Source organism: Anguilla rostrata, chromosome 7, assembly GCF_018555375.3.
Source record: "Anguilla rostrata isolate EN2019 chromosome 7, ASM1855537v3, whole genome shotgun sequence".
NCBI classification, from domain to species: Eukaryota; Metazoa; Chordata; class Actinopteri; order Anguilliformes; family Anguillidae; genus Anguilla; species Anguilla rostrata.
Window position 1 is genome coordinate 12590711 of NC_057939.1, and position 27681 is coordinate 12618391.

The window sequence follows — 27681 nt, forward strand, 5'->3', positions numbered from 1 at the left end:
ACAGGGGGACGGATCTCGGCGTGCGGATGACAGGAGAGAGAGGGAGAGAGAGAGAGAGCGAGAGAGATGATAGAGAGCAATAACAAACGAGAGAACGGGAGGGAAAGGAGGGATGGACGGGGAAGAGAAACCTGATCTTCTCCAGGGTGGTCCACTCGTCCGAGCCGTTCAGACTGAAGGCAACGTTGATGCACGGGTCCGAGTAACTGAAGCGACAAGAGCCGGAACCTGACGGACAGACAGACAGACGAACAGACAGGAGGTTGACAAAGGAGCGCAGAAGAGAGGAGAGACTTCATACTTCATGGCTTCACAAGGCTGTACTTTAACATGAAACAGACTGTGGAAGAGAGAGGGAATCAGACTGCTTAGAAGTGTTAATGTGTCAGCTTTTTTTCATCAATTCAATTTCCTCCGTTGGCCCAGCTATGATCCACTCCTGCCCTCTGGGACTGGAGGCAGCCAGTCGCTAAGTCCTTCCCTCCAAATGATGTAGAAACGATGTCTAAACTGTGTCAGGGCAAAGAAAGAGCGGCAAACGGGCAGCTGAGCTGTTCTGAGCAGCATTACGGTGGGGGCGAGAGAAAGTGCTGAGGACTGCATATGCCCAGCTTTAAAGTGCCCCTCGCACCCTCCACCGGGGCAGGGAAGGGGGCCTGGGGGGGTAGGGCGCCTGGGGGTCAGGGGTCACTAATGGAGACAGCAACATGGCCTATTCATGAGCGCGGACCTCTCTGGTGTACCTCTCCTCAATCTCCATCCCCCAGGGACTCTCTGAGGAGGGCGGGGGGGATACAAACATGCACCTGACCCTCAGTGACCTCTGACCTTACTCACATCTTCTATTTATGACCTAAAAAAACCCCCACAGATGTACAGTACATGTATGTATATATATATGAACACACACACACACAAACTCTCTCTCTCACACACACACACACACACACACACACACGCTCACACAGTCTCTCTCTTTCTCCATCCCTCAGTCGTCTGCGTGCACAGCTGCTAGAGGTGAATTTAAACAGCTACTGCTCTGATGGGATTACACAGATGGATATTATGGGGTATATAAAAAAATGAAAGCGCCACATAATTTGTCTCTGACATGCAGAATAACTTGTCGTAATACGCGTGGCGGTGTTTATCTACACCTTCTGGGTAAGAACTGTTGCGTCTGAAGGTGACTCGCGCTTGTAAACCACAGCGCGACAAAGCTTGGAGAGTTTACGGCGTTACCAGGGGAACGATAAAGGAAGACTAAACCAGGAAGTGCGTCCCAGTCATGGAGACTGCTTCAGCTACTGCAGCTCAGTAATTACAACCGCAGAATGAGAATGAGTTGAAGGTACAAATGCAAGGGAGGGGCGTCCATGACAGTGAGTCTCCAGGACCCAAGGATAGCCATAAAGAGGCATAAAGAGCGGGTGGCTCTGGGTGTGGAGATGGGTGTTGGGGGGTTGTGTAATACTAAGACTGTTCTCTGTACTCACCCAGGGCAAACTGCAGGACAGAGGCTGTGCTGGTGTTGAGAGGCAGGGTGGTCTGAAGGGTTAGAGGTCACAGGTCAGCAGGTCACAGGGGTTAGAGCACACTTGATTTTCTCTGTCTTGTCTCATTCACAGCAAGTCTACCTGGCTTCAAATGTCTGTGTGCTAAGCCATCACACAGTACTACGCACACGTGTGCATGTGTGAGTGTGTGCACACGTGTGTGTGTGTGTGCATGTGCATGTGTGTGTTTTCTGTTGCCTTCCAGCTGCTCCAGGGCAGTCACTAATGATGCCGGGCGTTGCTAACGCTCATGACATCAGAGTAAACAGAATCAGACACACTTCTCAGCTGTTTGCTGGCATCCCGTCATCAGCACTTCAGCAGTCAGAGCAGGAGCGCGGAGGATAACGGCTAGATAAACCGCAGAGCGCATATGCCTCGCTAACGGTGTTGCCAGGGCGACAGCTCGCGGCGCAAGGTGACAGTTACCAGCTCTCTCTGTCCAAATGGCTCGCAGAAGGTCACTGACCGACCGTGAATCAGGACCCCACATTGCTCTCCCACCTCACAGTTGCTGCACTCGGACCTGAACACGCAGAGAGGGGGAGAGGAGGAGGGCCCGGAGAGAAGAGAAGGAGATAAGAAGTGGTGAGGCAGATAAGAACGTGCGAAGGGAAGAAAAGAGAGAGTTGAAAGAGAGGTTAACATGAGCTGTGGCATAGTCATTCATGAGTCATTTATGAACACATTAGTCAATAAAAAAAACAAACCACAAACATAAACATCTGCTGTTTTGCAACCCACCAGATACTGGGGTCCAGCTCCCCCTGCTGGTTGGAGTCGAAGTCATCTCGGAGGATAACGTGAGTCCCATGAACCTCGGCTAAACGGCAGGAGCACAGAGAGAGTGAGAATGTTCACAGGACAGAGACAGAGAAGAAGAGAGGAGAATGAAACAGTACAGAGAGAGCGAGAATGTTCACAGGACAGGAACAGAGAAGAGAGGAGAATGTTCACAGGACGGGGACAGAGAAGAGAGGAGAATGTTCACAGGACAGGGACAGAGAAGAAAAGAGGAGAATGAAACAGATGTTGGAAGGACGCAGGGGGAAGGATTGATGCAGGCGAGGGTAAAGCGAAGGAGACGAGATAAAAGAAAGAGTGATGTGATTACAGAGTCGGGGGAGAGAAAGAGAGAGTGAGCAGCGATAATGTGCTCCACAACAGCCAAGTCCTGCTGGCGGAGCAGCGCCAGAACAAACGAGCTACTCACCCAGACTGGGCCTGAGAGGGGACTCAGTGGGGGCTAGAAAACACAGAGGAGCCATATTAGCTGAGCTGACAGGGAATGCACAAATACACACGCACGCACACATACACACACCCACTGACATGCACACACGCACACACACACACACACACACACACACACTCTCTCTCTCTCTCTCACACACACACACACACACACACACACACACACACACACACACACACACACAGAGTTCTGGAATCCAAGTGATGTGAAGCTGGAAAGAACAGAAACAAAAAAGTATGTGTGTTTGTGTTTGTGTGTAAGTGGTGTGTGAGTGTCTGTGAGTGTATGTATGTGTGTTTGTATTTGTGCGTAAGTGGTGTGTGAGTGTGTGTGAGTGTATGCATGTGTGTTTGTATGTGCGACAGACTGTAAGAGCACACGTATGGGAGGTTTCCTGAAACAACCTGAAGAGGAAACTGAAAGTTGAGAGAGGCAGACTGCTCCCCTGCCTCTTTCCCGTGCTAACAGCTGATAAACTCCCAGTGCAGGCGTCTGTTCTGACGGTAATTCCCCTCCATAATGGGCTCCCGCTCCACCTTGATTAACGGGCGTCCAGCAATTAACCCCCATCCTCCCCGCTGGCCCCGCTGCCCTCATAAACGGGCTTTCCTTAATCTCCACCCAGCGCTAAGACTCACTCTCTTTCTCTTTCCTCCATTCATCTCCCCTGGGAGGCAGGCCACGGACGAGAGCGCGCACACACAGACACACGCACTTAGATACACACACTTACATCTGTCTCTCACACACACTCACTCAAATAACCACACACTGACACGAAAACACTGATACACGGATATGTGCTCACGCTATGCACACACAGACACACACACTCACTCAAATAACCGCACACTGACATGAAAACACAGACACTCATGCTCACACACACACATGGATATGTGCTTATGCTATGCACACATAGGCATGCACAAGCACACACACACACACACACACACACAAAGACACCCACCCTCATGTTTTATAATCCATTCTAAGCTTCTGAGGGGTATAACCCCCACCAAAATCTACCAGAAGCTAAATTCCTAAAAACAGGTTTAAGTTCCTACACTTCTTGGACAAAGTCCCTCGACTCCCTAATTCACCATCCCAGCCCGATTTCTCAGAGTCCTCAGACCCAAGCCAAGGATTGAGGGCTCCTTAATTAGGGCTGAACTCTGCTAAAAAAGGGGGGGTAATCTACAGCACCTCTCTAGGAGGAGTCCCTGCACCTGATTAGCAGGGGCCGCGATAACGCATCACCTCATTTCAAACTTCGGAGCCAACTTTTACGGGAGCTCAGAAAAGTGCCCGGTAAGATAACGCCGACGAGGCTCCTGAGCGGCCCGTCTTTGCAGACTTTTTAAGCTGCAACCCCTCAGTAACAAGTGAGTAACAAGTGTTTCCCAATCCAAACTTACTTCTGCTATTCACGTGGGACCTCCCTAATGAAGATGAACGAGAATTTAAATGAATGTTAATTAGAATTTTTTTTGAGATGCAAGCCAACCCCTGAACCCTTCCCCCCAGACCCTACCATGGGGATACTCAAATCTGCCCCGTGAGATCTTCAGTAATCAGCGACTAACTCAGGCTTAGACTTGGGACACCAGGTGAATGGACATTAATTAATGAATTAATTCTGAGGCAGAAAAGACAGGCAGATTTGTGTATCCCTCTCCTACGGATTAGATTTACACTTTCAGGCTGAAGGTAAATCAAATTCAAGGATGTCGCAAACCTAAGAGCCCAAACAACAGTGAGGACGTGTGCAGAACAACACAGGAAGGCACTGAACTGAACTTAAATTCTGCAGGACGGTACAGACAGCTCAGCTTCTGCCTGTCTTTCTGTCTGACTGCCTGTCAGGGTTTTTATCATTATTTCGGACAAATATTTAATATTTTGTATGATTAAAGTGAAGTGCATTCCCTTTACCATCTTTAATGACCCATTTACTGTTTTTCACATAAGTGAGAGTGGCCCTCATTTTCATTTCAGGAAACATGTAATGACTGAAACTCTATTCAGGTCCTAGGGTATGGTAGGTCCTGGGGCCAAATAGAAATAAATACAGAATAAACACAGAATAAAAACATTTTATTGATCTTATGCTAATCCATCTGTCCAAAAACCTCATCTACTACAGTAGCATCCTTAAATATTGTCATGTTATTTTGGCTGCCCCCTCCCAACACCCTCTCTCTAGATGTTTATGTTCTCTGGTTGCGGGAAAGCAGTTGGAGTTCAGTAATTCCACTCAGGCTCCAAAAAACGGCTTCAACTACAGCTTCTCCCTTTTGGTACTTTCATCTCTCCACTGGCACTTTCATTCTTTTATTCTCCCTCAGTCTTTCTCCTGCTCCTCCTACCCTCCGCTCTCTCTCTCTCTGTCTCTCTCTCTCTCTCTCTGCCTAATTCAGAGGGTGCAGACAGTCACACACTCATAGCAGTTTTGCCTAATCCCTCTCACTTACTTAAATACTTCAATTACCGCTTCCACTATTAGAGCCTGATCTCCGTTAATGCCTGTATCTCCCGGCCCAGGGCTCACACTCAGCGCTCAACAGCCCGTCCCCCCTCTAAACCCTCCCCAAACTCAGAGAGGGCTGGGCACAGCGGGGGTTTGAGCTTCCTAAACTAAATGAGGGCGAGATTCGGCAGGCTCAAGACATCTTCACACAAAGCACGAAGGGCACAAGTCATTCCAAATCTCATCCCCTTCCTCTTTTCCATCTGTGGCACTAATCTTTTCTTTCTCTCCCCTTCTCCGGTATTTTCACTGATGGCCTCCACCACATCTCCCCTGAACTCTTTATCAAGGCCGATAGCAGGGAGCTATGTGGGTTAGGGTTACCAGAGTTACGTAAACCGATGATGAGAAAGAAAAAAAAGGCAATCTAGATACCACCCACAGTTAGTCAAGTGACCTTCAATTGTCTGACACACACAAATACATGCAGTGTTTCGTGTGTGTGTGTGTTGTTTTCTGTGTTGTATGTGGTGTGGTAGTGTGTTTGTGCGTGCTGTGTGTTTGTGCGAGTGTGTGTGTTCGTGCGTGTGTTTGTGCGTGTCTGTGTGTGTTCGTGTGTGTGTGTGTGTTGTGTTTCGTGCGTGTTTTATGGTGTGTGCGTGCGTGTCTTGTGTGTGTGTGTGTGTTGGTGTTTGGTGACGATGTGTGTTGTGTGTGTGTGTGTGTGTGTGTGTTGTGTGTTGTGTGGTGTGTTTGTGCGTGTGTGTGTGTGTGTGTGTGTGTGCGTGTGTGTGTGTGTTTGTGCGTGTGTGTGTGTGTGTGTGTGTGTGTGTGTGTGTGCGCGGGATTGTGTGTATGCAGTCGGGGAAGATGGTAGTCCAAGGTAATGACTGTCTAAAATGGGGGAGCATCGCCACGACGACACATTGCTGAAGGACTCCATAAATCTCCGGCACAGAGATTTCTGGAGCACACTCACTGGCGCTCCGAGCCAATGGGAGCGGCGGGTGATCTCAGCCGGGCCACTCCCACCGCATCAATCACGGCCCAGCGCTGGCGGAGGCGGCCCGCGCCGCCCGCGCGGGGAGATAAGCAGCCGGGGAGAGTAAATCTACGCGGGATAGATACACTGAGCGGGGGCTGAGGGAGGTTTTCAAGGTTCCCGGGAGATGAAGGATGGACAATTGTCACACGGAGCAAGGAGCCCATCGGGTCCCTTCTGATCTGCCCCTCAGGGACCGTAGCTCACGTGAGTTATGTGTGAATTTAATAATCCGTCCGCGGGCCTGTGGAGCCACCGGCGCCCATAAAGGGCCTGATTTATAGCGCCGGTGGAAATTAAAGGGTCTGGCGGCGCGCGACTGAGAGGAGCATTTTGAGCGTCCTGTCAGGGGAGGGCCTGTGATGTACTGCCGCCCCCCCCCCCCCCTCACCGCCACCCCCACGCCTCCTCCCATCCCGCCTCCGTGCTCCCCGCCAGAGGCCTCCTCTCCCGTCCGCGCCCCGCGCCCCGCGCCCGTCTCCCGCTCCACGGGCGCGATGTGGCCGCTCAGCACGTTTTTTCCCTCGCCGGGGCGCGACGGAAAGTGGAAAAACATTTTCTCATTTGTCGTTTCGTTCCACAGCCCCGACCCCGCCGGCGCACACAGACAGCGGGGGGAAAAACAAACACGCAACGGGCGGAAGGTACGGCTGCTCGGAAAAGGCAGCGGGGCGAGCGGAGCCTTGCTCAAAGCCTAATTGGGCAGAGAGCGGGGGGCGGGGGGGGCGGAGAGGCAGGCACTGCTGTCACAGGAAGTCTGGAGCCAGCGAGGGACGTTTGAAGCTAGTCCTCCTCCCCGTAATGTAACCGCACTACCTGTGCGTTTGATACACTGGGGGGACTTTTTCCCACACGCACCAAAAATACCAACTGTGGCACAAACTCCTGCTGAAGGACCAAAGCCTCTCCAACTTCTGCTGCTTCAGACACTCGAGTACACACACACCTAAAAAAAGCTGCCCGTTACCTGCTCTGCTTCAGCCTCTCTCTGCTTCAACCCCCTCCCCCCCCCCTACTTTCTTATGGAGAAGCAGTGTTATGGAAGAGGCACTCCCAGATTTTGAGTCGGCGATGGTTCGACACCCCCTTATCCTCTTTGCCCTGCTCTCTTCTCCTCCCCTCCCCTCATTCCCCCCCTTCTCTCTCTCCCTGTTCAAATCCTTGCAGAAGACTGAGCTGCTCTCTCTCTCTCTCTCTCTCTCTTTCTCTCACCCTAATCTCCTCATTTGTGCCGCTATAATTCATCCTCTTTCTGATCGCCACTGATTCCCAAACTTAGAAACACTATCCTTCTGCCTTTTTCTTTTCCACGGATCACAACCCCGCTTAGATATTTCTCATTTCCTTAGCGTCTTTAAAAGCCTCTCGCTATGGCCTTGAACTTTGAAGTGCCTTGAGCCCCTACATCCTCTTGCCCTTGTGGAATTTCAATGCGAGTTTTTTTGGAAACCTCTCTTCCTGTACTGCATTTGTGCTTTTTATTGATAACAGCCATCCCATGAATATATTTTCCCCTTATTGACTCAGGATGATTCTCCCAAAGTTGTCCTTGCACAATGTGGCAACTGGCAAAGCCCAGAGCTGTTTCTTATTACAGTTTGTTCCTTATTACGGTTTGTTCATTATTATGGTTTAACCACACCAAAGTCCCTGCAGTGATTTAGGCCTACATGCAATCAACGCTCATCCTTAAGCGAAGATAATAATTAAACAAAGTTGTTCAATTCTTATTTAAAAACAGAACTCGACTTGGATGAACTTTCCAAACTGTGGTTTGTGATGTAAACACATTTACATGAAAGTAAAATTTAAGGACAAATGTTGATTGAATCCAGGCATTAGAAAAAGTTACAGTGGAGATATATCATAGCGCTCTGAGGCCTTGTGGAATGTGGACAGAGTCTCAAGACGTCCTTAATCAGCCTGCTGTCTCTTTGCAAGGCGAACAGATCAATCTCCAAATCTGAGATTTGAGACCCTGCTGGCAGTTCCTCTTGACATAAATGACTTTTTCCGACTCCAAGGCGCTCAATTAAATCGCGTTTCGAGTTTGCGTTCTCCACGCGCTCCTGGGGGGTGGGGGGGTTGATGGATGCGCCGAGCTTTCTGCTCGCGTTAGCGCCATGACGACGCGTCGCAGGACTGATGCCGTTTTAATTCCCGCCTAACGGGCGGGGAGGCCCAACCAGCGTGCTTCCCGCCGGGACGTGACCGATGCGGAGTCGTAAACAAAAAAAATGGCGGCTCCGCCCCTCCACGCCACGCCGCGCCGCGCCCTCCCCCGCATGCCCAGGAGGCGTCCCCGCTAAACCATTAGCAGTTACGGTTATTAGGATCAAAATCAAACGGGCGGCTAATTGGCAGTCCTGTTTAACCCTGTGAGGCCTCCAGGTTGAAAGCAGCGCGGGCCTCTCTATTCTTCTTTCCCCCCTTCTTCTGCTTCTTCTTCTCCTTCTCCTCATAAATCTGGCACCAGCTGCTGACATCTCATGAATTAAACAGTAAGGGCTTAACTATCCGCAGGAAGAAGAAGAAAAAAAAAAAAAAGACTTGGCAAAACCACCACTGACTAAATATTTATCAGCCAATTTGCCAGCATTGCAGGGTTCCATCTTCCCCCCTTTCCCTTTCATCCCAATTCCCCGCTGAATGCAGAAACATCCGCGCGCGCACGCTACCGCTAACCGCTAACAATCCGGACTGAGGGGGACAGGGGGGCTCTGGGACCAGCAGAGGAACCCGCACACGCTACTCCCGCTCTTCCATCTGCGGTTATCGAATTCCCACCCCTCCCGCTCGCTCGCTCGCACCCCCAAATCCGTTTTTAGGGTTGAGTCGGGGACGAAGGGGAAGGATTGGGTTTGCTTCTGCTGAATTATTTATTCTGTTAGCTTTCATCATCTACGTATAAGTGGTTCGGGAACACAAGTTCGCTTGTCAAGCTGCCAAAGCCAATTTGAATTAGGATTTGTATCGTGGCACTGCATCTCCGCTCTCTCGCCCTCCCTCCCTCTCGCTCTCCCTCTCTCCCTCCCTCTCACTCCCTCGCTCGCTCCCTCGCTCCCGCCTCCCTTTCCAGGGTTTAATGGCTGGATGCTGGTTGAGCGGCACTGTAAGCAGCACTCTGCATAAAAACACAGGGCGAGGCTGAGCTTATCTCAGCGTCGCCAACCTGTCCCTATCCCTCTGCGTATCCTGTATACCAGTATCACTGTCTGTCTCCCCCTCCTCTCTCTCTCTCTCTCGATCTCTATCTCTCTTGCTCTCTCGATAGCTGCTAGACGGCAGCTTGAGTACGCTCTCTACAAGTTAATAAAAAACCTTCGTGAATTTCCACCCAAGTGGGTGATAAAGAGGGCAATGTGTCTTGTTAATAAAGAAGGGAATCTAACCAGACACTATAAAGAAACCCAATGTGAGAAGTGGTTCAGTTTGTGAATTTTTGGGTAAATCTATGTTTTTCTGTTCTAGTTTACTTCTTTTTTCAGACTTTTTAGAGTTCGTTTAATAGCATATTTCCTAGTTCAGATTTATCTAAATTGCTTGATGTTGATGTTGAAAGAGCTCTTAACAGTCAAGTCCATCTCTATGCCTCCTCTCCTCTCCCCTCCTCTCCTCTCTTCTCCCTTCCCTCTTTCTCTCTCTCTCTCTCTCACAGGCCCCATGGCTCATCCCCATCTGATTTGTAATTTAAATTTCCTGACAGGGCTCTGCCATGAGAAAGTGACATATTATCCGGTCGTCCAGGAATTAGCCGGTAACGAGGTCGACCGCCTGTTCTCCTCTCCCCCTCTGTACATTTTTTATGGTGTTTGATCTTCCCCGCGCTGCTGCCACGCCGTCGATTTATGACCTTCAACTTTCTCATTAACATCCTCCCTCCATCCCTCCATCCCTCCATCGCCGGAGAGCAAGCTCTCATTACTGACACTGGCAATTTACTGCCACGCAGCCCTGAGCTTTCTTCCTCTCCGCTCTCTGTCACTCTCTCTCTCTCTCTCTCTCTCGGTCTCACTCCTCTCTTTCCCACTTCCTCACAGGCTCTATCACTCCCCATCTCATCACCCTCTCCGTCCTCCTGTCTAGTGCTGGAACATCTCGCTGGCGAGCCGATCCAAGCTCTTGCCAAAGACGCGTCTGGCTGTGAGGGGGGGGCGGTCCTGGGGGGGCCAGGGGCGGAGACATCCGGCGGCAAGGTGAACCGTAGCTCAACATTCTGCTGTTTTAGGCCCCCCTGGAGAGCCTGGAGAGCCTGGCTCTCTTTCTGAACCTATGATCTGGCCTGGGTGGAGCTTCTCTGGGCCCCACACACAGGGTCAGGGACCTCTGGCACAGGGTGGCACAGTCAGGTCTGGTCATGTTAAGAGTAAGCTGTGCTTCCAGCCAGTATTTTCAACGGCCTGCCGCCAGGAGGCCTAATTACTGAGCCGTAGCCATGCCGCAAAGCTGTAACCCTGATTCAAGGATCATGGGAAGGACCATGTGTTCATGTCCACTGTGAGTCCCTGCCACCTGAACCTATATGTCTTACATGCCTGAGGTCACGGGTCTAGAGAGACATGGGTGTTGAGGCAGTCTGTGAAAACTAGGTGCCATGGTAACATGGTCTCTGACTACCAATAGTTCAAAATGACTTCAACCCATGTGGTCGTCTTAGTCCTCGGTGTGATGAATTAACCTAAAGTACGTGTGCTGGGTCTTTGTGAGGATTGGAAACACCTGCCCAGGAGAAATCTCTCCAGCAGGGCGAGAGGGGACAGAGGGAGGGTGTTTCTCATCTCCCCCACAATCCACCTGGGCTGGAGAACATCACGCAGAGCCCCTCACCTCCTTGCTCACAGAGCTGCTGAGCCAGAGCGTCCTTGAAGATGATCTGTCCCCGATGGGTGGCTGTGGCCCTGGAAAGAAAAGAGAGAGAGAGAGAGAGACCTTTGATTCCCCATTTATTTTGACAGTTAAAAGAAACATACAATTCTCGTTATCCAAATATATCAAACATAAAAGTTTTCCAGCGGTTCCCACTGAATGAGACCCGATTTGCTCTGCCACTCTGCATGCTGTGTTAAAAGCCATCTCTCATAAAAGCCTGTACAGCCGTCAGTGCTCGTGTTCCCCAGCTCCATAAGGAACCAATGACGATCCAGCCCCATTCCCTTCATCCGTCTCAACAGACTACAATCTGGATCCCTCCAGCAGGCATCTTCATGATATAGCACCCTTTGTGCTGCCTGCAATAGGAAAGATGTCGCTCTGCTTCTCAAGGATGATAAGGCCCCCCCCCCCCCCTCTTCCTGAAGTGGCAGATATAATGCCCCTGCCTTCAGCCAGTGCTGCCCTGACCAGGTACCTCTGCTCAACTCGTTCACCAGGTTAACACTGCCACCTTACGCCAATGTGGACGCCACCAAACTGTTTATGATAAGAACACTATATGACAGCCCAGGCACAATCCACTTCAGTTTTTCCAGTTTTCTGGAAACCTTTTCATCAATACCCTCCCAGCTCTTCAGCACGTGCTCATCTGAGCCCATGTTGACCCCCAAAACCCTTCACTTCCGAACCCCAATGCATGTTTCCAGGGAGTGCAGGGGGTGTTCCAATTAACTTAGGCCAATACAGCCCGCTCAAAGAGAGAGAGAGAGCGAGAGAGTGAAGAAGCAAGGGATGGAGAAAGAGAGGGAGGGAGAGAGACTGAGGGAGAGGGAGGGAGGGAGGAAGAGAGGGCGGGCGAGAGAGAAAGAGCGATCAGCACTGACTCATGCCAAGCACACAGAGAGGGGAACGATAACAAGCTCATTCCCATAAATGAAGATAAATGCAGCACAGATGGCTTAATTTACTGGAAAATGAAAGAGTGGGCCCTGACATATCTGACTTAAACAGTGGCCTGCCTTCCTGCGGCTGCCGTCAATGGAGGACATAAGGAAACGGGGGAGGGAGGAGGAAGGGTGGTGGGAGGTGAGAGAGGTTTTGGCCCGCGAGCGAGGTCACCCAGCCAAAACCGGCGACAGAACCTCGTCAGCCTGCCGGAGATAAGACTGCGCGAGGGTTGGCCTCGGGGCCGTAAAAAAAGCCTCTGAAAACGGCACATTACTCCAGCTCTCGCGGCTCCTGAGCCCTCCTGAGACCGAGCGGAAGGTTATCAACAGCACCGGTCGGGGGGGGGTGATGTAACCATTACAGGCTTACCCTAAATCTACGCTCCGGTACAGGAGGCCGCAGACGGCTGCGAGCAGAGAGCGGGGATGAATCGTAAACCTTCCCGATCTGCCGCCGACTGGGTCGCGTAGCTCTGCTGAGACCGCGGGTGTTTCGCCGCCCTGCCGCGAGGATCACAGCCCCGCCGGAAGATCCCCGCTCGCGAACACGCTCGTTACCGAGGCCCGGGCGAAAGAAAACGGGGGCTCTGACACGCGGCCGCGCGAGAGCTTCCCAGAAGGAGCCGCGGCGCTTTTTAGCACGACCCTGCCCTCGCTCTGAACGCTGCCGCGAGTCCGCCTTCGCTCGACTGTGTGCGGGCCGCTCGCGCCCGGCTGGGAAACGTGTCCGTGACCACCGAAATCAGGCCAGATCGCGCCTTCAGGACGAGCGGCGGGCACGGCAATACCCACCTGCCCACTTTATAAAAAGCACCTCTAAAAATACCCCTCTTTGCATATTGGCAGTGGGCTGAAACTAATTGGAAGAGACTCTCACATAACCTTCGTACACATACTAATATCAACCTGGGGCTCCAGCGGTCTGTGTGTGTGTGTGTGTGTGTGTGTGTGGGGGGGGGGGGGGGTGTGTCCACAAAGGGTTGTGTCCTGCCTTAAGCTGAGAGCCTGACTATTCAAGGAAAAGGAGAAGGGTGGATTTAAAAATCCATGCGTGTGTTTGTAGGCGCTGCTGCAGATGCACAGCAGGTTCATATTCCCCCTCTCATACTAAAACAAAGGCCATTGGTTCACATCCCCGCCACGCTCTCAAGCACGGTGAATTACCTCCCATTCCTACCGCACGGTGACACACGCGGCAGTGCGTTAGTTCATGTCCTCGCCACGCACTCTCGAACGGCACGCGTTCGCTCGCGTTCCCGCCTCAGACGCCGACCGGGTCTCCCCGGGGGCCCGCAGCCCGTAAGACGCTCCCGCCCGTATCCAGGGTAATGGACCGAGAGTGTTCGCGTGGAAACGGGACCCGCGATTTGTGCTGGAGAAGTTAACGGAGAGCCGGAGGAACTGCAGGCGGTGAGGGCCGGGGGGGGGGCGGGGGGGTTTGCCTGCGAGGGCGGGCGGGCTGGGTCGGACCCGGGAGAGCTGCCGTTTGGGGCGGGGTCACTGTTCACTGCGGTTAAACGCAGCAGATGCTGCGGCGGCCCGTGCCCTGGACCAGGGACATTACTCACCCAGAGATGGCAAACAAATATCAGGCGAAATAACGAGCACGCCTGCTGCAGTGGTTATTTGGAACATTATTATTGCGACCTTGTTCAAGGTCTCAGGGACAGTGGGCTCTGCTGCCAATCCCTCTGTTTGTCTCGGGACATCTGTCCCAAAAAACGCCTCTGCATAGCACACACACGCACACACACACACTCACTCATATGGGGGGTGCCAGAGGGCACACACCCTCCCAGCGATCCGGCAGTACCCCCGCAGTCACCTCTGAGCATCTGGGCACAGACATTAAAAAGCTGGCGCCGGACGGCCAGGCTAAATGAAAATAAAAGGCTGGCGGGCTGCAGTGTGAATGTAATCTGCTGGATAAAGACCGCTCTGATCCACGCGGATGAGCACCCGTCTGGTCGGGGGGGAGAACAGGGAAGGGGGGACAAAAAAAAACCCAGAAGATAAAGGGAGGAACAGAGAGAGGGGGGCGAAGCTACTGCAGTCGCTGTTTATGCGGTGATTCTGCTCAACCCCTTTCGTCTCTTTTTGGAATCGGCCACGGTCCTGTGACCCTCTGACACCTGCTAGGCCACCTGCACACAGTCACACACAGCGAGCCACGCGGCACGCTACGGTACGCTTTGCACCAATGGGAAGGGGGCCCTGCCTTTCCCGTTCGCCAGCTGGCAACCTGTTGGAACTGAGGGATTAGCTAGCAGGTGCCCACGCAGTCACCTGAGGAAGCCGGGACAACTTGAGCCTGCATTCGGGAGATGTCCTCAGAGACAGCAAAGAGAAGTCAGTGTTGAAGGATGTTACGATAGAGACACCGGCTACGGAGTCTATGGAAATCCTATCCTACGGCATTCACTTCAGGGCACTGCAGCACAGTCGAAAAAAGTTTAGCCCTGGACCGTCCGGTTTCACGTGGACTGCCATTAAAACTGCATCAGATTACAGTCGCATCCACTCAATTACATCCGAAATCATTTCTTAACGAGACGAAAAATGGAAAATTATGTTGCGAATAACAGGGCCGTGAAAACCGCTGCCGCGGTGTAATTGAAAGGCTAGGTAGGAATAAATCAATTGCACCACCACTAAGGTCGAACAAATAAAGCGTATAAATGGCCCAGTAATAGCCCATTTCCTGATCAGGGCTGCGTTATTGCCTCGCTAACTGTCATGCGCTGTGAATAAGCGGTCTCCGGGCGCTCGCTCTCTCTCTGCCAATGATAACAGTCTCCAGAGCCTGCCTTTTAGCATTATAACCACATCAAATTGAGTGCCTGTAAAAAAAGTAAATAAATAAATTTAAAAAAAGGGTTTTAAATTTGATGTCTGGTTCAGCATCAATATTTTAATTTGGCACACAATTCGCTTGGAACACAAGTCGCAGTTTTAATATTGCAGCACACTGTTGTCAGTTATTTGTACATTCCTCCAGGGTTACTGCTGGTCACGAACCAGTGGGACTGCTGTGCAGACAAGTGCCCCTCTGAACCTGTCACAAAAGCACTCGTTTAGCACTGAACGTCCAAACACCTCTTCCACGCCAAATTTGAGACGGTTCAGTGGGTGCACTTCATGACCTTGCTATAGCTTCATTTGACCGTCTTCTATGCCAAGGGTTTCCAAACACCTGGGGCCCTCTTGTGTAAACTGTGTTTGTGCGTTCCAAGAACAACTGCAACTCCCCGACTGTATCAAGTTAATTGGTAAGTTGATATTTTAATGTTTACCAAGAGAAAACATCCATGCTTAATGGCACATTATGGTAGAGATAGATATGTACCTCACAAAGAATGATTGTTCTATATTTACAGCCCAGGACTTTTAATCGTTTTAATCTGTAGTTCAAAGACAAATAATGTTTGCTTTTCAAGCAGCATTATAAGGAAAATTATTCCATTAGAAAGAGCTGATATTTTATTGAATAAATTAATTCAACAGATAAAACCAGAAACACTATAAAAGTTGAATGTGTGTAAAACTCTGCAATCACTTAAAACAATTTGTGGAAAACTTCAGACAAAACAAATGGAAACAAGCCAAAACTGCATTGCGTTGAAACAAGTTGTAAGAAAAAATTATTGAAGAACTTGATGAACTTTTATGCTTTGCTCACAATACCAACAGCATTGGTGATCAGAGCATTATTTTTAGTCAGGATCAGCAATGAAATTGTTAATTATTTAAAAATTCATGTACACAAATTATGCCTCACTCAAGACTGAATCAAATGGACATCTGTCATATGAATTTATTACATGACTGTTGAAGGCTCGATTCTAATTTGCCACTTCAGGCATTCTATGGCCAAACAATGACCGCTGCTATGGGAAACAGACAGAAAGAAGTACTACAGCGGCTCTGTGAACAGCCATTCCAGTTAGTGCTCTGCCATCAACCTCAAGAGAGTCCATTACTAGTGTTAACTTACCTCATGTATTATTCCAATACCCCCGCCAATACTCATGAATACTGATGGCAATTTTCCATTGTTTTCTATATTGTCTATGAGAAAACAATGGAAAATTTGTTTCATACTCATTATAATTTATTGGAAGTAATAAAATCACTTTAATATTTTGTGTCCAATTATTGATAGACTTTTCTGCAAGGTATTTAGCCATGTAATAACCGGGATAATCCACAAGAAGGTGGTCAGCTATCGCAAAAGAAGGCAGCAGAGGCAACCCCCCTCCACGTCGCATGGGGGGCTTCTTCGCCTCCGCGTCGGTCATTACTTTTCAATAGCTGCCCACCTCGGCGTGGATTATCCGCTACATAGCCCAGTGGAAAACACACTGGAGAACATGGAACAAACTGAACTGGTGCGAAGACCTACATGCAGTAAATGCAGCGGTTTACCGTGTTGCACCACACCGCACACTATGTGCTTACACACCGCATGCAGGGCTAGTGCCCGGTACATGGGCAAAGTGTGCCTAATGCACGCAAAAAGAATGAACAAAGCCTAACCCTAACCCTACCCTCTCTCATAACTCAAACCCTTTCCGAATTCCTAGAGCCTACCCATATGATACTACAGAGTTTCATCAAATATAATGGACTATAAGGGTTTATTACGTTTATTACACCGAGCTTAAAAATAGGTTTCGCATTCTGTTTTGCATACATGGTAACCGGAACATTGTTGCAGACACAAAGCAAAACTTTTGGTCCCGGGGGCTGCGGACAGAATCGTCTTAGAGACGCTGACGTTCCGCTCGGAAGACGGAGAGAGCGTCGGAGTCCCCGCCGCGCGCTGAGTCTCTCAGCGAGCGCTTCGCCGCGGCCGCGTTCTCTAAACGAGACAAATGTAGCCGGGACCTCCGAGGCTGCCTGTCAGGCTCGCTCCGCGTCAGGAAACCAGCCGACCCCGAGGACGGGTGCTCCCGTCTGCTCCCCCCAAAGTCTGGAGACGCACTTTTCCCGAGCAGACCGCGAGGCAGGGTGTGAGGTAAGTGAGGGGCTGGCCTTGTCAACGCCATCTTCTTCTCTCTCTGTGACTGGCAGACTCGCTACGATACAGCTGAGGTACATCAGCCTGAACTGTTCTAGAAAGCTGAAAACTCTGTGATTCCCAGGTGGGGAACTGTGGCTTCTCTTACCTCAGGCAAAGTGTATTTAAGCTAAATTTCCTCGGTAAAAAATCCTGCTATATTAATAGCTGATTTAAGCTATGGAAATGTTAAAATAATGATAATTTTGAAGATCTTAGTTGAGCACTGTAAACTGCCCTGTCTCGATATATCCACTAAGCAAATACTCAATGTCCAAAAAAGAGAAAAACAGGATAAGAACAAGGAAATACAGAAATGAACCCTGAAGTAACAAACACAGAATAGAAGAGGCCAGCCAATCAGAGTGGCTTCAGAAGAATATATTACAATTAAGTCCTACCCCCGCAACACAAATACATGCACACATGCGCAACTGCGAACACGCACACACACACCTCACAATTGCTTCCAAAGTCACAGGCCAAGGCTTTTTATGGGTGTCAAGGCATTTACACATTCATCTGGACTCATGAATAATGAAAACAGCCATCATTAATTAGTAAGCAGCTCATGTGCAACGGGTGAGGAGAAGAAGAGGAAAAAAGTCATAATTACATTCATATTTCAGAACTGGTTAAAGACTAATTTGAGTTTGGTATTTATGAATAAAACATAATGCGTAATGAACAGCGGGAGGGCATGTAGGAACAAGATGCTTAAATATTTACTAAACAGAGTCTCTGGCTGCATGTTTTCTCACAAGATAGCACAGCCTCCTGACCACAGGAGACCAGAGCTTCAGAAAGAGGACTCGACCCAGGACAGGAGCACGCACACTCTCACTATCAAACACACACACACACACATACACACACACACACTCTCACTCACTTACAAACACAAACACATACTTTCAACAGCTGAACCTGGGTACAAACACACACTTTCAACAGTTGAACCTGTGTACAAACACACACACACACACACACACACTTTCAACAGCTGAACCTGTGTACAAACACAAACACATACTTTCAACAGCTGAACCTGTGTACAAACACAAACACATACTTTCAACAGCTGAACCTGGGTACACACACACACTTTCAACAGCTGGACCTGGGTAAACACACACGCACACACACACACACACACAAACACTCACTCACTCACATTCATGGACACATACACACCTTCACCAAATGTATGCACGCGTTCACAGACATATATGCTCACATATGCACGAATATACACAGTAACGCATGCACCCATGCATAAACACATTCAAAGGTACACATATTACCTGCATACACACATGCACTCCTGCGCACACACGCACACACGCACGCATATACTGAAAACACAGGTAAACACATTGTATTATACAGTACATCTAAGCACATACACGCACACAGTCACACACACCCATACACACAATACACACACACACACATCAATCAATAACAGTTACAATCAGATGGTTGCAGAGCATTATTTCTAATTATATACACAAAGAATTCTTAATTAAGCGAGAAACTTGATTAACAGATGCAGAGACATCCAGGGGATTACAGCAACAACAAAAGGAAGTAGAACAAGGAAGAAAGCACCAAAGGTCCGCTGTGTTGCTAACCAGTGTATCAGAAAAAAAAACTGTTATAGATGCAGGGGATAAATGAGAGAAAGAGAAGAAGACATGGAGAGAGACAGAGCAACAGAGAGAGAGAGCGAGTGAGAGAGAGAGAGAGAGAGAGGGGGGAAAGAAACAGAGACAGAGAGAGTGGTGGAGAGAGCGAGAGAGACCATGAATATTAAAAAAACATTCAAATGAGAGGGTAAGCCACAGCCAATGCAATCGGAACAAAGAGAAGACGAGACGGGACCCGAAGCCGGCTGCATCTGCGCTGTGTGACCGCGCGAGGCGTGCGCGTCTGCCATCGCTGACACTCGCACGTAGGTGAGGCCATCAACGCTGCATTTGTTACTGCCAGATCTAAATGCTAATTTGACTTTCTCTGAAGAAAAAAAATGAAAAAAAAAGCAATTAAGCGGGAAAACAGGCCTTCTTCCCTCCCTGTGACTCCCGCACAGCCATCAGTCATCGCACCCCACTCATTAATCTGAGAGGGGAGTCAGGAGAGAGGGAGCGAGGGAGAGAAGGAGGGAGAGAGGGAGTGATAGGTGCAGGTCTCCCAGCTGAAGTGCAGCGGGGAGGGATGTTGGACATTGGGGGGTTGGGTTGGGGGGGGGGGCGTTTGGGGTCAGTTCATTTTTCCGAATCCTCGAGCACTGTCAAACTGAGGAAGGGGAGGGAAGCGTGGGCTTGTTTACTGACACTCAAACAGTCACACAAGAAATGTCACATTACCGCACACACACACTCACACACACACACACACACACGCTCGCGCGCTATAACACGCATGCACACGGACAGCCTGTCACTCTATCCTGTTCCCAGAGGCGCACGGAGTCGGTAATTATTTCGGACGGCTCGCTCGTTTGATTACATGTTTCTGTCCGCCGTGAACATCCCCACTGGTGTGTGCTTGACAGCTCACCGCTAATGACACGCCCCCCCTCCCCCCCCCCCCATCTCTGACTGACTGTGGCTCCCCCGCGGCCTCCACACGCACACAAACACAACAGCACGCACACACACACAAGCGTGTGCACACAAACATTTATACACACACACTCACAGGCAGGCTCGAACCCTGGACCCTGAACCGACCCTTCTGTTTATTTTCCATTTATTTTCAGGTTCAGTTGCTAATAATACTGTTTGTGTGCACAGGCGGAAGCTCACATTCCACTCCAGTAGGCTCGGTTATATAATGCACACAAAAAGAGAAAGTAGTTCTTATGTTTACATTAAGGTTGGAAGATTTCCACCATTTTTTCCCCTCAATTAGTTTTTGTATCTTTTTGACCCATCACGATTAAGGTCTTTATTTATCATTTATATCATAATTCATGATGAATATAATTTCCTGCATGTAAAACTCTCACTATATAAAGTCACATATATCTTACAATATAATATAGTCAACGGCATGCTATACACATCCTACGATATAAAATAATATCGATATTTTTCTCCTTAGAAAGTGCATCTCCTGAAAGGTCTACACAGAATGCAATACGTGATTTCTTGCGTCAATTCTTTCGATAAGGATACTGCGTCAAATCAAATTTGATTAACTGATTGATTAATTCATTCGCAGTATAATACAAGCCATCCGGTCTCTACATTATTTATTCTGAGCCCCGAACCCATTCCTCACATTTATCACTTTGGAAAGGGGGGGCTGGGGGGGGGGGGTGGGGCTGCTCTCTCTCTCCTCTCCCATCACACCGGACCAGACATCTCTGGCATTATAGACGCTGATTAAAAACTCATTTCCACACACAGCTTACTCAGCCCTGTTTGTAATCATGATTAATATGTCGGATTACGACAGGGACTATCTCCAGCTACCAGCCTTCGTTTGCCAAACCTGGACCTACCCTTTAAAATAATACAGCCTAATTACCTGATTTATGTCCCTTGCTAAGTACCAGCTGTGGCTGCAGTGCTGTAGCATCACTGTGTGAGGGAACTTGCCAAGTGTTCGTACCCCCCTGCTCTCTATTTTTAAACTATTTTTTAATTTTTTTTTGGAGAAGAAAAATGTTTATTTTCTGGGCAATTCAACGGCGCAGGCATCGTTATACATTGCTCACTACCGCAGGCTGACAATTTGACTGGCTCAGATATGAAATTAAATTACACCGCATGCCTTGCTCAGAATTAATTGAAAGCTTGCAAGCGCAGTGGCCAGAGATTTCAAACAATATATGCAAATTCGAGGAACACACGGATGAGGGATTTGGGGCTTGTTAGCAAATTACCTGCTTGTTAGCACGGGGTCAAAGTAAGTCTCACTCAAGATGTGAGGTGTGAACGAAACAACCTCCAGAACAATTAAATGCTTAATTAAGAGAACAAGGCCTTTTCAGAGAGCAACACAGTAAAAAAGAAATTGAGTTAAGACCACAGGGACCTTTTACCTCATTTCGACATCAACAGAAATTTTATTTTACGGTAATCTACGGATAAGAAAATTCTCTGTGAATGTACAGAGACTTCTCACACTGTTAAGTGAGGCACTGATGCCAAATGAAAGCCAAACACACTGGTGACAGCTGTCACTCCAAGACAAGGTTGAACGCAACAAAAGCTGCCAATACAACCGTCAACATGCAGTACACCAGAGCCACACACATTCACAGCTAGTTTTCAGTCACAATGGAAGAGTATTTAGGAGGAATGAAGCAGACGGAGTCCCACGCAAAGACGCAGAGATGCGCAGACGCTATCCTGCCGTCGACGTCCAGACCTCCCCCAAAGAACCCCAGTGATCTACAGTTAAACACCAGCTGCGTTCACGGCGACCACCTCAACACAACGGAAATATACAGGTAATGTCCCGCCTTCCTGCTTTATCACATGACATCCAGCATATACACTATGTAAGAACTGACCACACCATCACAGCACTGCATTGTGGGACATCTGAAAAACCATGTCAGGCGGTAGTGAAACTTCGCCGTGTGAAATGGTTCACTTCTATCTGGGGAACAAATGGCGTGCAAGAGTGGTCATCTCCCTAGCATTTGAACTTCCAGCCCCCTGTTCACAGGCTAAGATCTGTAACTAGAGCTGCGGTTACAGGCAGCTGCTGCTCCAGTTTATTCTCTGAATTACAGCGGGAGACTGACAGTGAAACCTGAGGGAGGGTCCAGTTCACGCCTTTTGGAATAAAATTGCCGAACCTAGAACTAAATCCGTGTCATATTCGAGCCGACGGGAGGAGTGTAAGTCACATTCGAAACCAGGGGAGGGAATGATCCAGTGAGCCATTCGGTGAGAGGACGCGGAAAATATGTCCGGCAAAAACGCTGGCCAGAGAAGGCATAAATATTTTTCTGTGACAGCTAATCGGAATAAAGTGTGGTCACTGGGGGGGGACGGGGGGGGGGGGGGGGGGGCGGGTCAGGGACGGCAGAAGCCCGCAGATGAATAATCCGAAACGATAAACCGGCCCGCAGGTATGGAGCAAAGCCTGATGGGACATCATTCATGGTGGGGGGGAGAGGGGAGGCTGCACCCCCATGCCCAGAAACCATTAGGGCCCCTGACACGCAGACACAGAAATGATGGCTGAATGAGTCATGCAGCTCATCTCACCGTGCCGCTCCGGTGTCAGACCCTTAGCCGGCCGGTCGGGGGGGGGGGGGGGATCAAACAGGCGTCGGCAGCCATGCGGCGCGGAGAGCGCGCGTTACTGCCGCGGTGCCTGTGTGTAAGGTCGCCCGTCAGCTCGCCGCGGTGACCTCTCACCTTTCGAACGTGATGCAGTGCCTCCTTGTGAGTGACACTTATCCCGTCACACCGTGACAGGTGCTGGAGTGAGGGGTGGGGGGGGGATGCTAATGTATGCTAATATTAAATGTACGGTAGAGGAGAATCCTCTTCCTGGAGTGTAATACTAGACCCAGCAGCCACTCCCAGGCTCTTATCATTACTCATTTGCATAGCAGAACTCTCTATCCAGGGTCAAACACATATCAGTTCAAGCAGATGGATATTTACTGAAGGAATTAATTCCATGTCCTTCGGTTTAACTGCCGCGGTCCACCTGGAAATCAAACAGACAGCCCTCGTTCAGGCCATCAGCCATTTGGGCTACCCTCCTGTGGTATCATACACTGTAACAGGGACACGTATACCAATGCAAGCTCTAGACTCAAGCTTTGGAAACGTTTGTACACACAGTTTACACTCAAATGTGATCGTACCCATGTTTCTCAAATTAGGCCCAATGGACTGAAATAAGAGTCAAATCCATTTTTACTCCAGCAGCAGAAAGAATAAGAAGATGCTTGGAAAGCTGAGGATGATGATGTTGCTTTCCTCTGCTCATCATCCTCAGCTTTGTACGCAGTGTATTCCCTGCTGCTCGACCCGCGCTCTGTCACAGAGTGCATTCTGCTATAAAAGCCCCTGAAGAGGGGCACCTCCCAAATGAGCTCCTAACAGGGAGGTGAGTGGGGAGATCAGACTGCAGCTCCTAACAGGGAGGTGAGCGGGGTGATCAGACTGCAGCTCCTAACAGGGAGGTGAGAGGGGCGATCAGACTGCAGCTCCTAACAGGGAGGTGAGAGGGGCGATCAGACTGCAGCTCCTAACAGGGAGGTGAGAGGGGCGATCAGACTGTAGCTCCTAACAGGGAGGTGAGCGGGGAGATCAGACTGCAGCTCCTAACAGGGAGGTGAGCGGGGAGATCAGACTGCAGCTCCTAACAGGGAGGTGAGCGGGGAGATCAGACTGCAGCTCCTAACAGGGAGGTGAGCGGGGAGATCAGACTGCAGCTCCTAACAGGGAGGTGAGAGGGGCGATCAGACTGCAGCTCCTAACAGGGAGGTGAGGGGGAGATCAGACTGTAGCTCCTCACAGGGAGGTGAGAGGGGCGATCAGACTGCAGCTCCTAACAGGGAGGTGAGAGGGGTGATCAGACTGCAGCTCCTCACAGGGAGGTGAGCGGGGAGATCAGACTGCAGCTCCTAACAGGGAGGTGAGCGGGAGATCAGACTGTAGCTCCAACAGGAGGTGAGCGGGGAGATCAGACTGCAGCTCCTAACAGGGAGGTGAGAGGGGCGATCAGACTGTAGCTCCTAACAGGGAGGTGAGCGGGGAGATCAGACTGCAGCTCCTCACAGGAGGTGAGCGGGGCGATCGGAGCGCAGGGAGGTGAGCGGGAGATCAGACTGCAGCTCCTAACAGGGAGGTGAGAGGGGCGATCAGACTGCAGCTCCTAACAGGGAGGTGAGCGGGGTGATCGGAGCACAGGGAGGTGAGAGGGGCGATCAGACTGCAGCTCCTAACAGGGAGGTGAGCAGGGAGGTGAGCGGGGAGATCAGACTGCAGCTCCTAACAGGGAGGTGAGGGGGAGATCAGACTGCAGCTCCTAACAGGGAGGTGAGCGGGGAGATCAGACTGCAGCTCCTAACAGGGAGGTGAGAGGGGCGATCAGACTGCAGCTCCTAACAGGGAGGTGAGGGGGAGATCAGACTGTAGCTCCTAACAGGGAGGTGAGAGGGGCGATCAGACTGCAGCTCCTAACAGGGAGGTGAGGGGGAGATCAGACTGTAGCTCCTCACAGGGAGGTGAGAGGGGCGATCAGACTGAGCTCCTAACAGGGAGGTGAGGGGAGATCAGACTGCAGCTCCTAACAGGGAGGTGAGGGGGATCAGACTGCAGCTCCTACAGGAGGTGAGGGGGATCAGCGAGCCAGGGAGGTGAGGGGGCGATCGGAGCGAAGGCGGCATCGGAGCCAGGAGGTGGCGGGTGATCGGAGCGCAGTTGTGTGGTGGCGGGCCACCGCAGACTCTTGCCTCAGCAGCCCGCTCCCCAGCAGATGGAGCACCAATCAGCGCTGGCGGTAATTACAGCCCAGCTCCCGGTCCTATTCAATTAAATCTAACCAGCAACCAGCGAACACACAACTGCATGTGCATACACACGCAGATACACACGCACACACACAGATACACACACGCACACACCTTCATATGCAAACACGCAGACGCAGATACACACACAGGCACACACAGATACACACGCACACACAGATACACACACACGCACACACCTTCATATGAATGCATGCATGCACACACAAACGCGCATACACACAAGCACACACATACACATACACACACAAACACACACACACACACACACACACACAGATACACACACACACGCACACACACACTAACATTCCCCTTTCCTCTGGGGAGCACTTAGGAAGAGGAGGATGCAGCACAGCCCATAATTAAAGCAATCTCCACCACGCCAGATGCTTTAGCTCCACAGGGGGACAAAAACGCACAACAAAACTCCCAGATAAAAACAGAATCAGAAGCACTACTACTCTTCCGTGGCATTTCTATTCTCTGAAAGGAGAGATAGACACTGACACACATCCGATCCGCCCCCTCAAACCTTCCCCTCCCGCACAAACACTCCCACACACTTACACACACTCAGCCGCACACGCATACACACACACACACGCACACACAGCAGCACCGTGTCCCGGGGCTGTGGGATTGGATAAAAGCAAGAACACATCAAGGCGCCTTTGTAAAGCCCCCCCGCCCAGCACCCCCCCCCCCGTCCGAGCCGTTCAGAATCTTCACCTCTGCAGGCCTTTCTGATGCACTAATTGTGGAGCCGTACGAGCGCGGCTGAGCGAGTGGGGGGGGGGGGGGGGAGCAGCCGTGCTCCACCGGCACCTCGGAGGCGGAGACTGGGCCCTTCATTCGCCGTGTGGTGAGAGCGCCCCCTGCAGGCACCCAGCACCTCAGCTCTCATCGCCTCAGCCTCTCCGGTCCTGAGCAGCTCTGCGGATTCACCAGCGTGAGCATACTGTCTAGCTCCCAACTCTGCACTCTGTCAGAGTCACATTAACACTGGACATTTTACTCTTCTCTTTGGGCAATTGCACCACACCCGTGGATGCAGTTCTCATCAAAAGACGGTTGCTGGATGACAGACAGGAAGTCAAGCCGCTCTGGCGTTCGCGCACGCCTTCCCTGGATGCCTTTCCTTCCATCTATTCCGTACCGCGTATCCCAGAATCCCCTGTGCCCGATACCTCCCACCACGCGGTGCAGTTTGCCGGTGAGTTAATGCTCGTCTTCCCACCGTAATTTCACGACGGTGAAATGAATCGCTTTGCAGCTGTAATTAATTTCCTACAGCGCCGTGAGCTTTCAGACGACAAACCAGCTCACGAGCGCAGGCAGTGACGCTAAATAAAAGAAATAGAACTCCATAGAGTAACCCCAGGAGAAGACTCATTCTATCACTCACATTGCAAATATGAACCCGATATAATTTTTATAATCATGAACTCTTCAGCTAAAAAATATATTCAAGTGTTATATGAGTTTAATATAAGATGCAGTATTTTCTGCACTGCACTAATGGAAGCAGCTGATATAGAGCCATCAGATACACACTCTCAAAGTGACAAACTGCACCATCAGATACGCACTCTCAAAGTGACAAACTCTGCCATCAGATACACACTCTCAAAGTGAGAACCATCCCATCAGATACACACTCTCAAAGTGACAAACTGCACCATCAGATACACACTCTCAAAGTGACAAACTGCACCATCAGATACACACTCTCAAAGTGAGAACTCTGCCATCAGATACGCACTCCCAAAGTGACAAACTGCACCATCAGATACACACTCTCAAAGTGAGAACTCTGCCATCAGATACTCACTCTGAAAGTGACAAACCCGCTCTGCAGTGACAGACCAGGGCGGGCAGCCCGCCAGGCACCGCGTGGAAGTGATGGGGTGATGATCCAGGGCTGAGGACGGGGGCGACAGACAGCTGCCCAGCGCGTTGGCCTGCCCGTCAAACAGGGGGGGCTCGCACGCTGTCAAGCCCCCCCCCCCGCCCCACACCACTTCTGCTCGCCCCACCAACCAGGCTCCGGCTCGAGTGTCCCGCTGTTCCAGACGGGGGCTGTGAACTGCAGCGCCTGAGCCAGGGACTCTCTGGGGCGTGACCGTTTCCCCAGCCCCCAAAGCTCACCCGTCGCTGCCCTGACTCGACCACGCCGCCGAACGCGGACCCACACCAGAGGGCGCTGTTCCTGCTAACCAGCGTGACTCCGCTCCTCCACCCACACTCGCCACACAGGGAGGAGCACCAGGGCAGAGAGACACGCAGGCAGGTGCTTATGGGCGGAGCTGGTGTACATGCACCGCAGATGGACGGACAGTAGGCCATATGGGCCACACCCATCCCAGGAGGTCAGCAGTGGAACACACACCCAACCCCCCCCCCCCCAGTCACCAGTCCCCCACCGCCCTCATCCCATTGCCCACAGGTGCATTGGTGATTTGGGGATGGGGTCCTGGTCCAGTCCTGGCCTGTGGGGTGCGTTTGAGTGACTTTGGGGGATGACTTTGACTTTGCGTCAGCCGGGATGTTGAGATCCTGCACCCCCACCCTCCTCCAGCTACGGCTGCTAATTGCATTTTGACAGATCGCTACTGCGTGCCTGTAAATCACGGGCAAGCAAAGAGAAGGGGCTCATATACAGAGAGAGAACGAGAGAAAGGGGGAAGAGAAAGATGGATAAAAGATATCAGCTTTTATTTTGAGCTCAATTATCCTTTCTTTATTTCATCAGGGAGCACTTGTTTGGAAATGATTTTGTTTTGCATAAAATTAATTAAGAGGGAGAGAGAAAGAGAGCAAGAGACCTTTTTGGCTTTGTTGAGGTATCGTATTAAACAGCTATCAATAAAAACATACATACAACAGTAGGCAGGAAATAAAAAAATCATTCAGCACAACAGAAATCCACAAAAACAATATAAGCTCAGGAACTTTTTC

At 50.5% G+C, this 27681-nt stretch overlaps 1 protein-coding gene across 2 annotated transcripts in view; it reads right to left on the reverse strand.

The window, feature by feature from the left end:
• Positions 1–27681, reverse strand: part of reln (reelin) — a 129481-nt gene that overhangs the window by 44330 nt on the left and 57470 nt on the right. For both annotated transcript variants that reach the window (XM_064342868.1, XM_064342867.1), the window contains exons 4-9: positions 11151–11221; positions 2770–2802; positions 2301–2379; positions 1986–2082; positions 1497–1548; positions 132–228 (exon numbers count right to left, since the gene is read on the reverse strand). In XM_064342868.1, coding sequence (XP_064198938.1) covers positions 132–228; positions 1497–1548; positions 1986–2082; positions 2301–2379; positions 2770–2802; positions 11151–11221 — 429 coding nt within the window. The remainder of the gene's footprint in view (positions 1–131; positions 229–1496; positions 1549–1985; positions 2083–2300; positions 2380–2769; positions 2803–11150; positions 11222–27681) is intronic.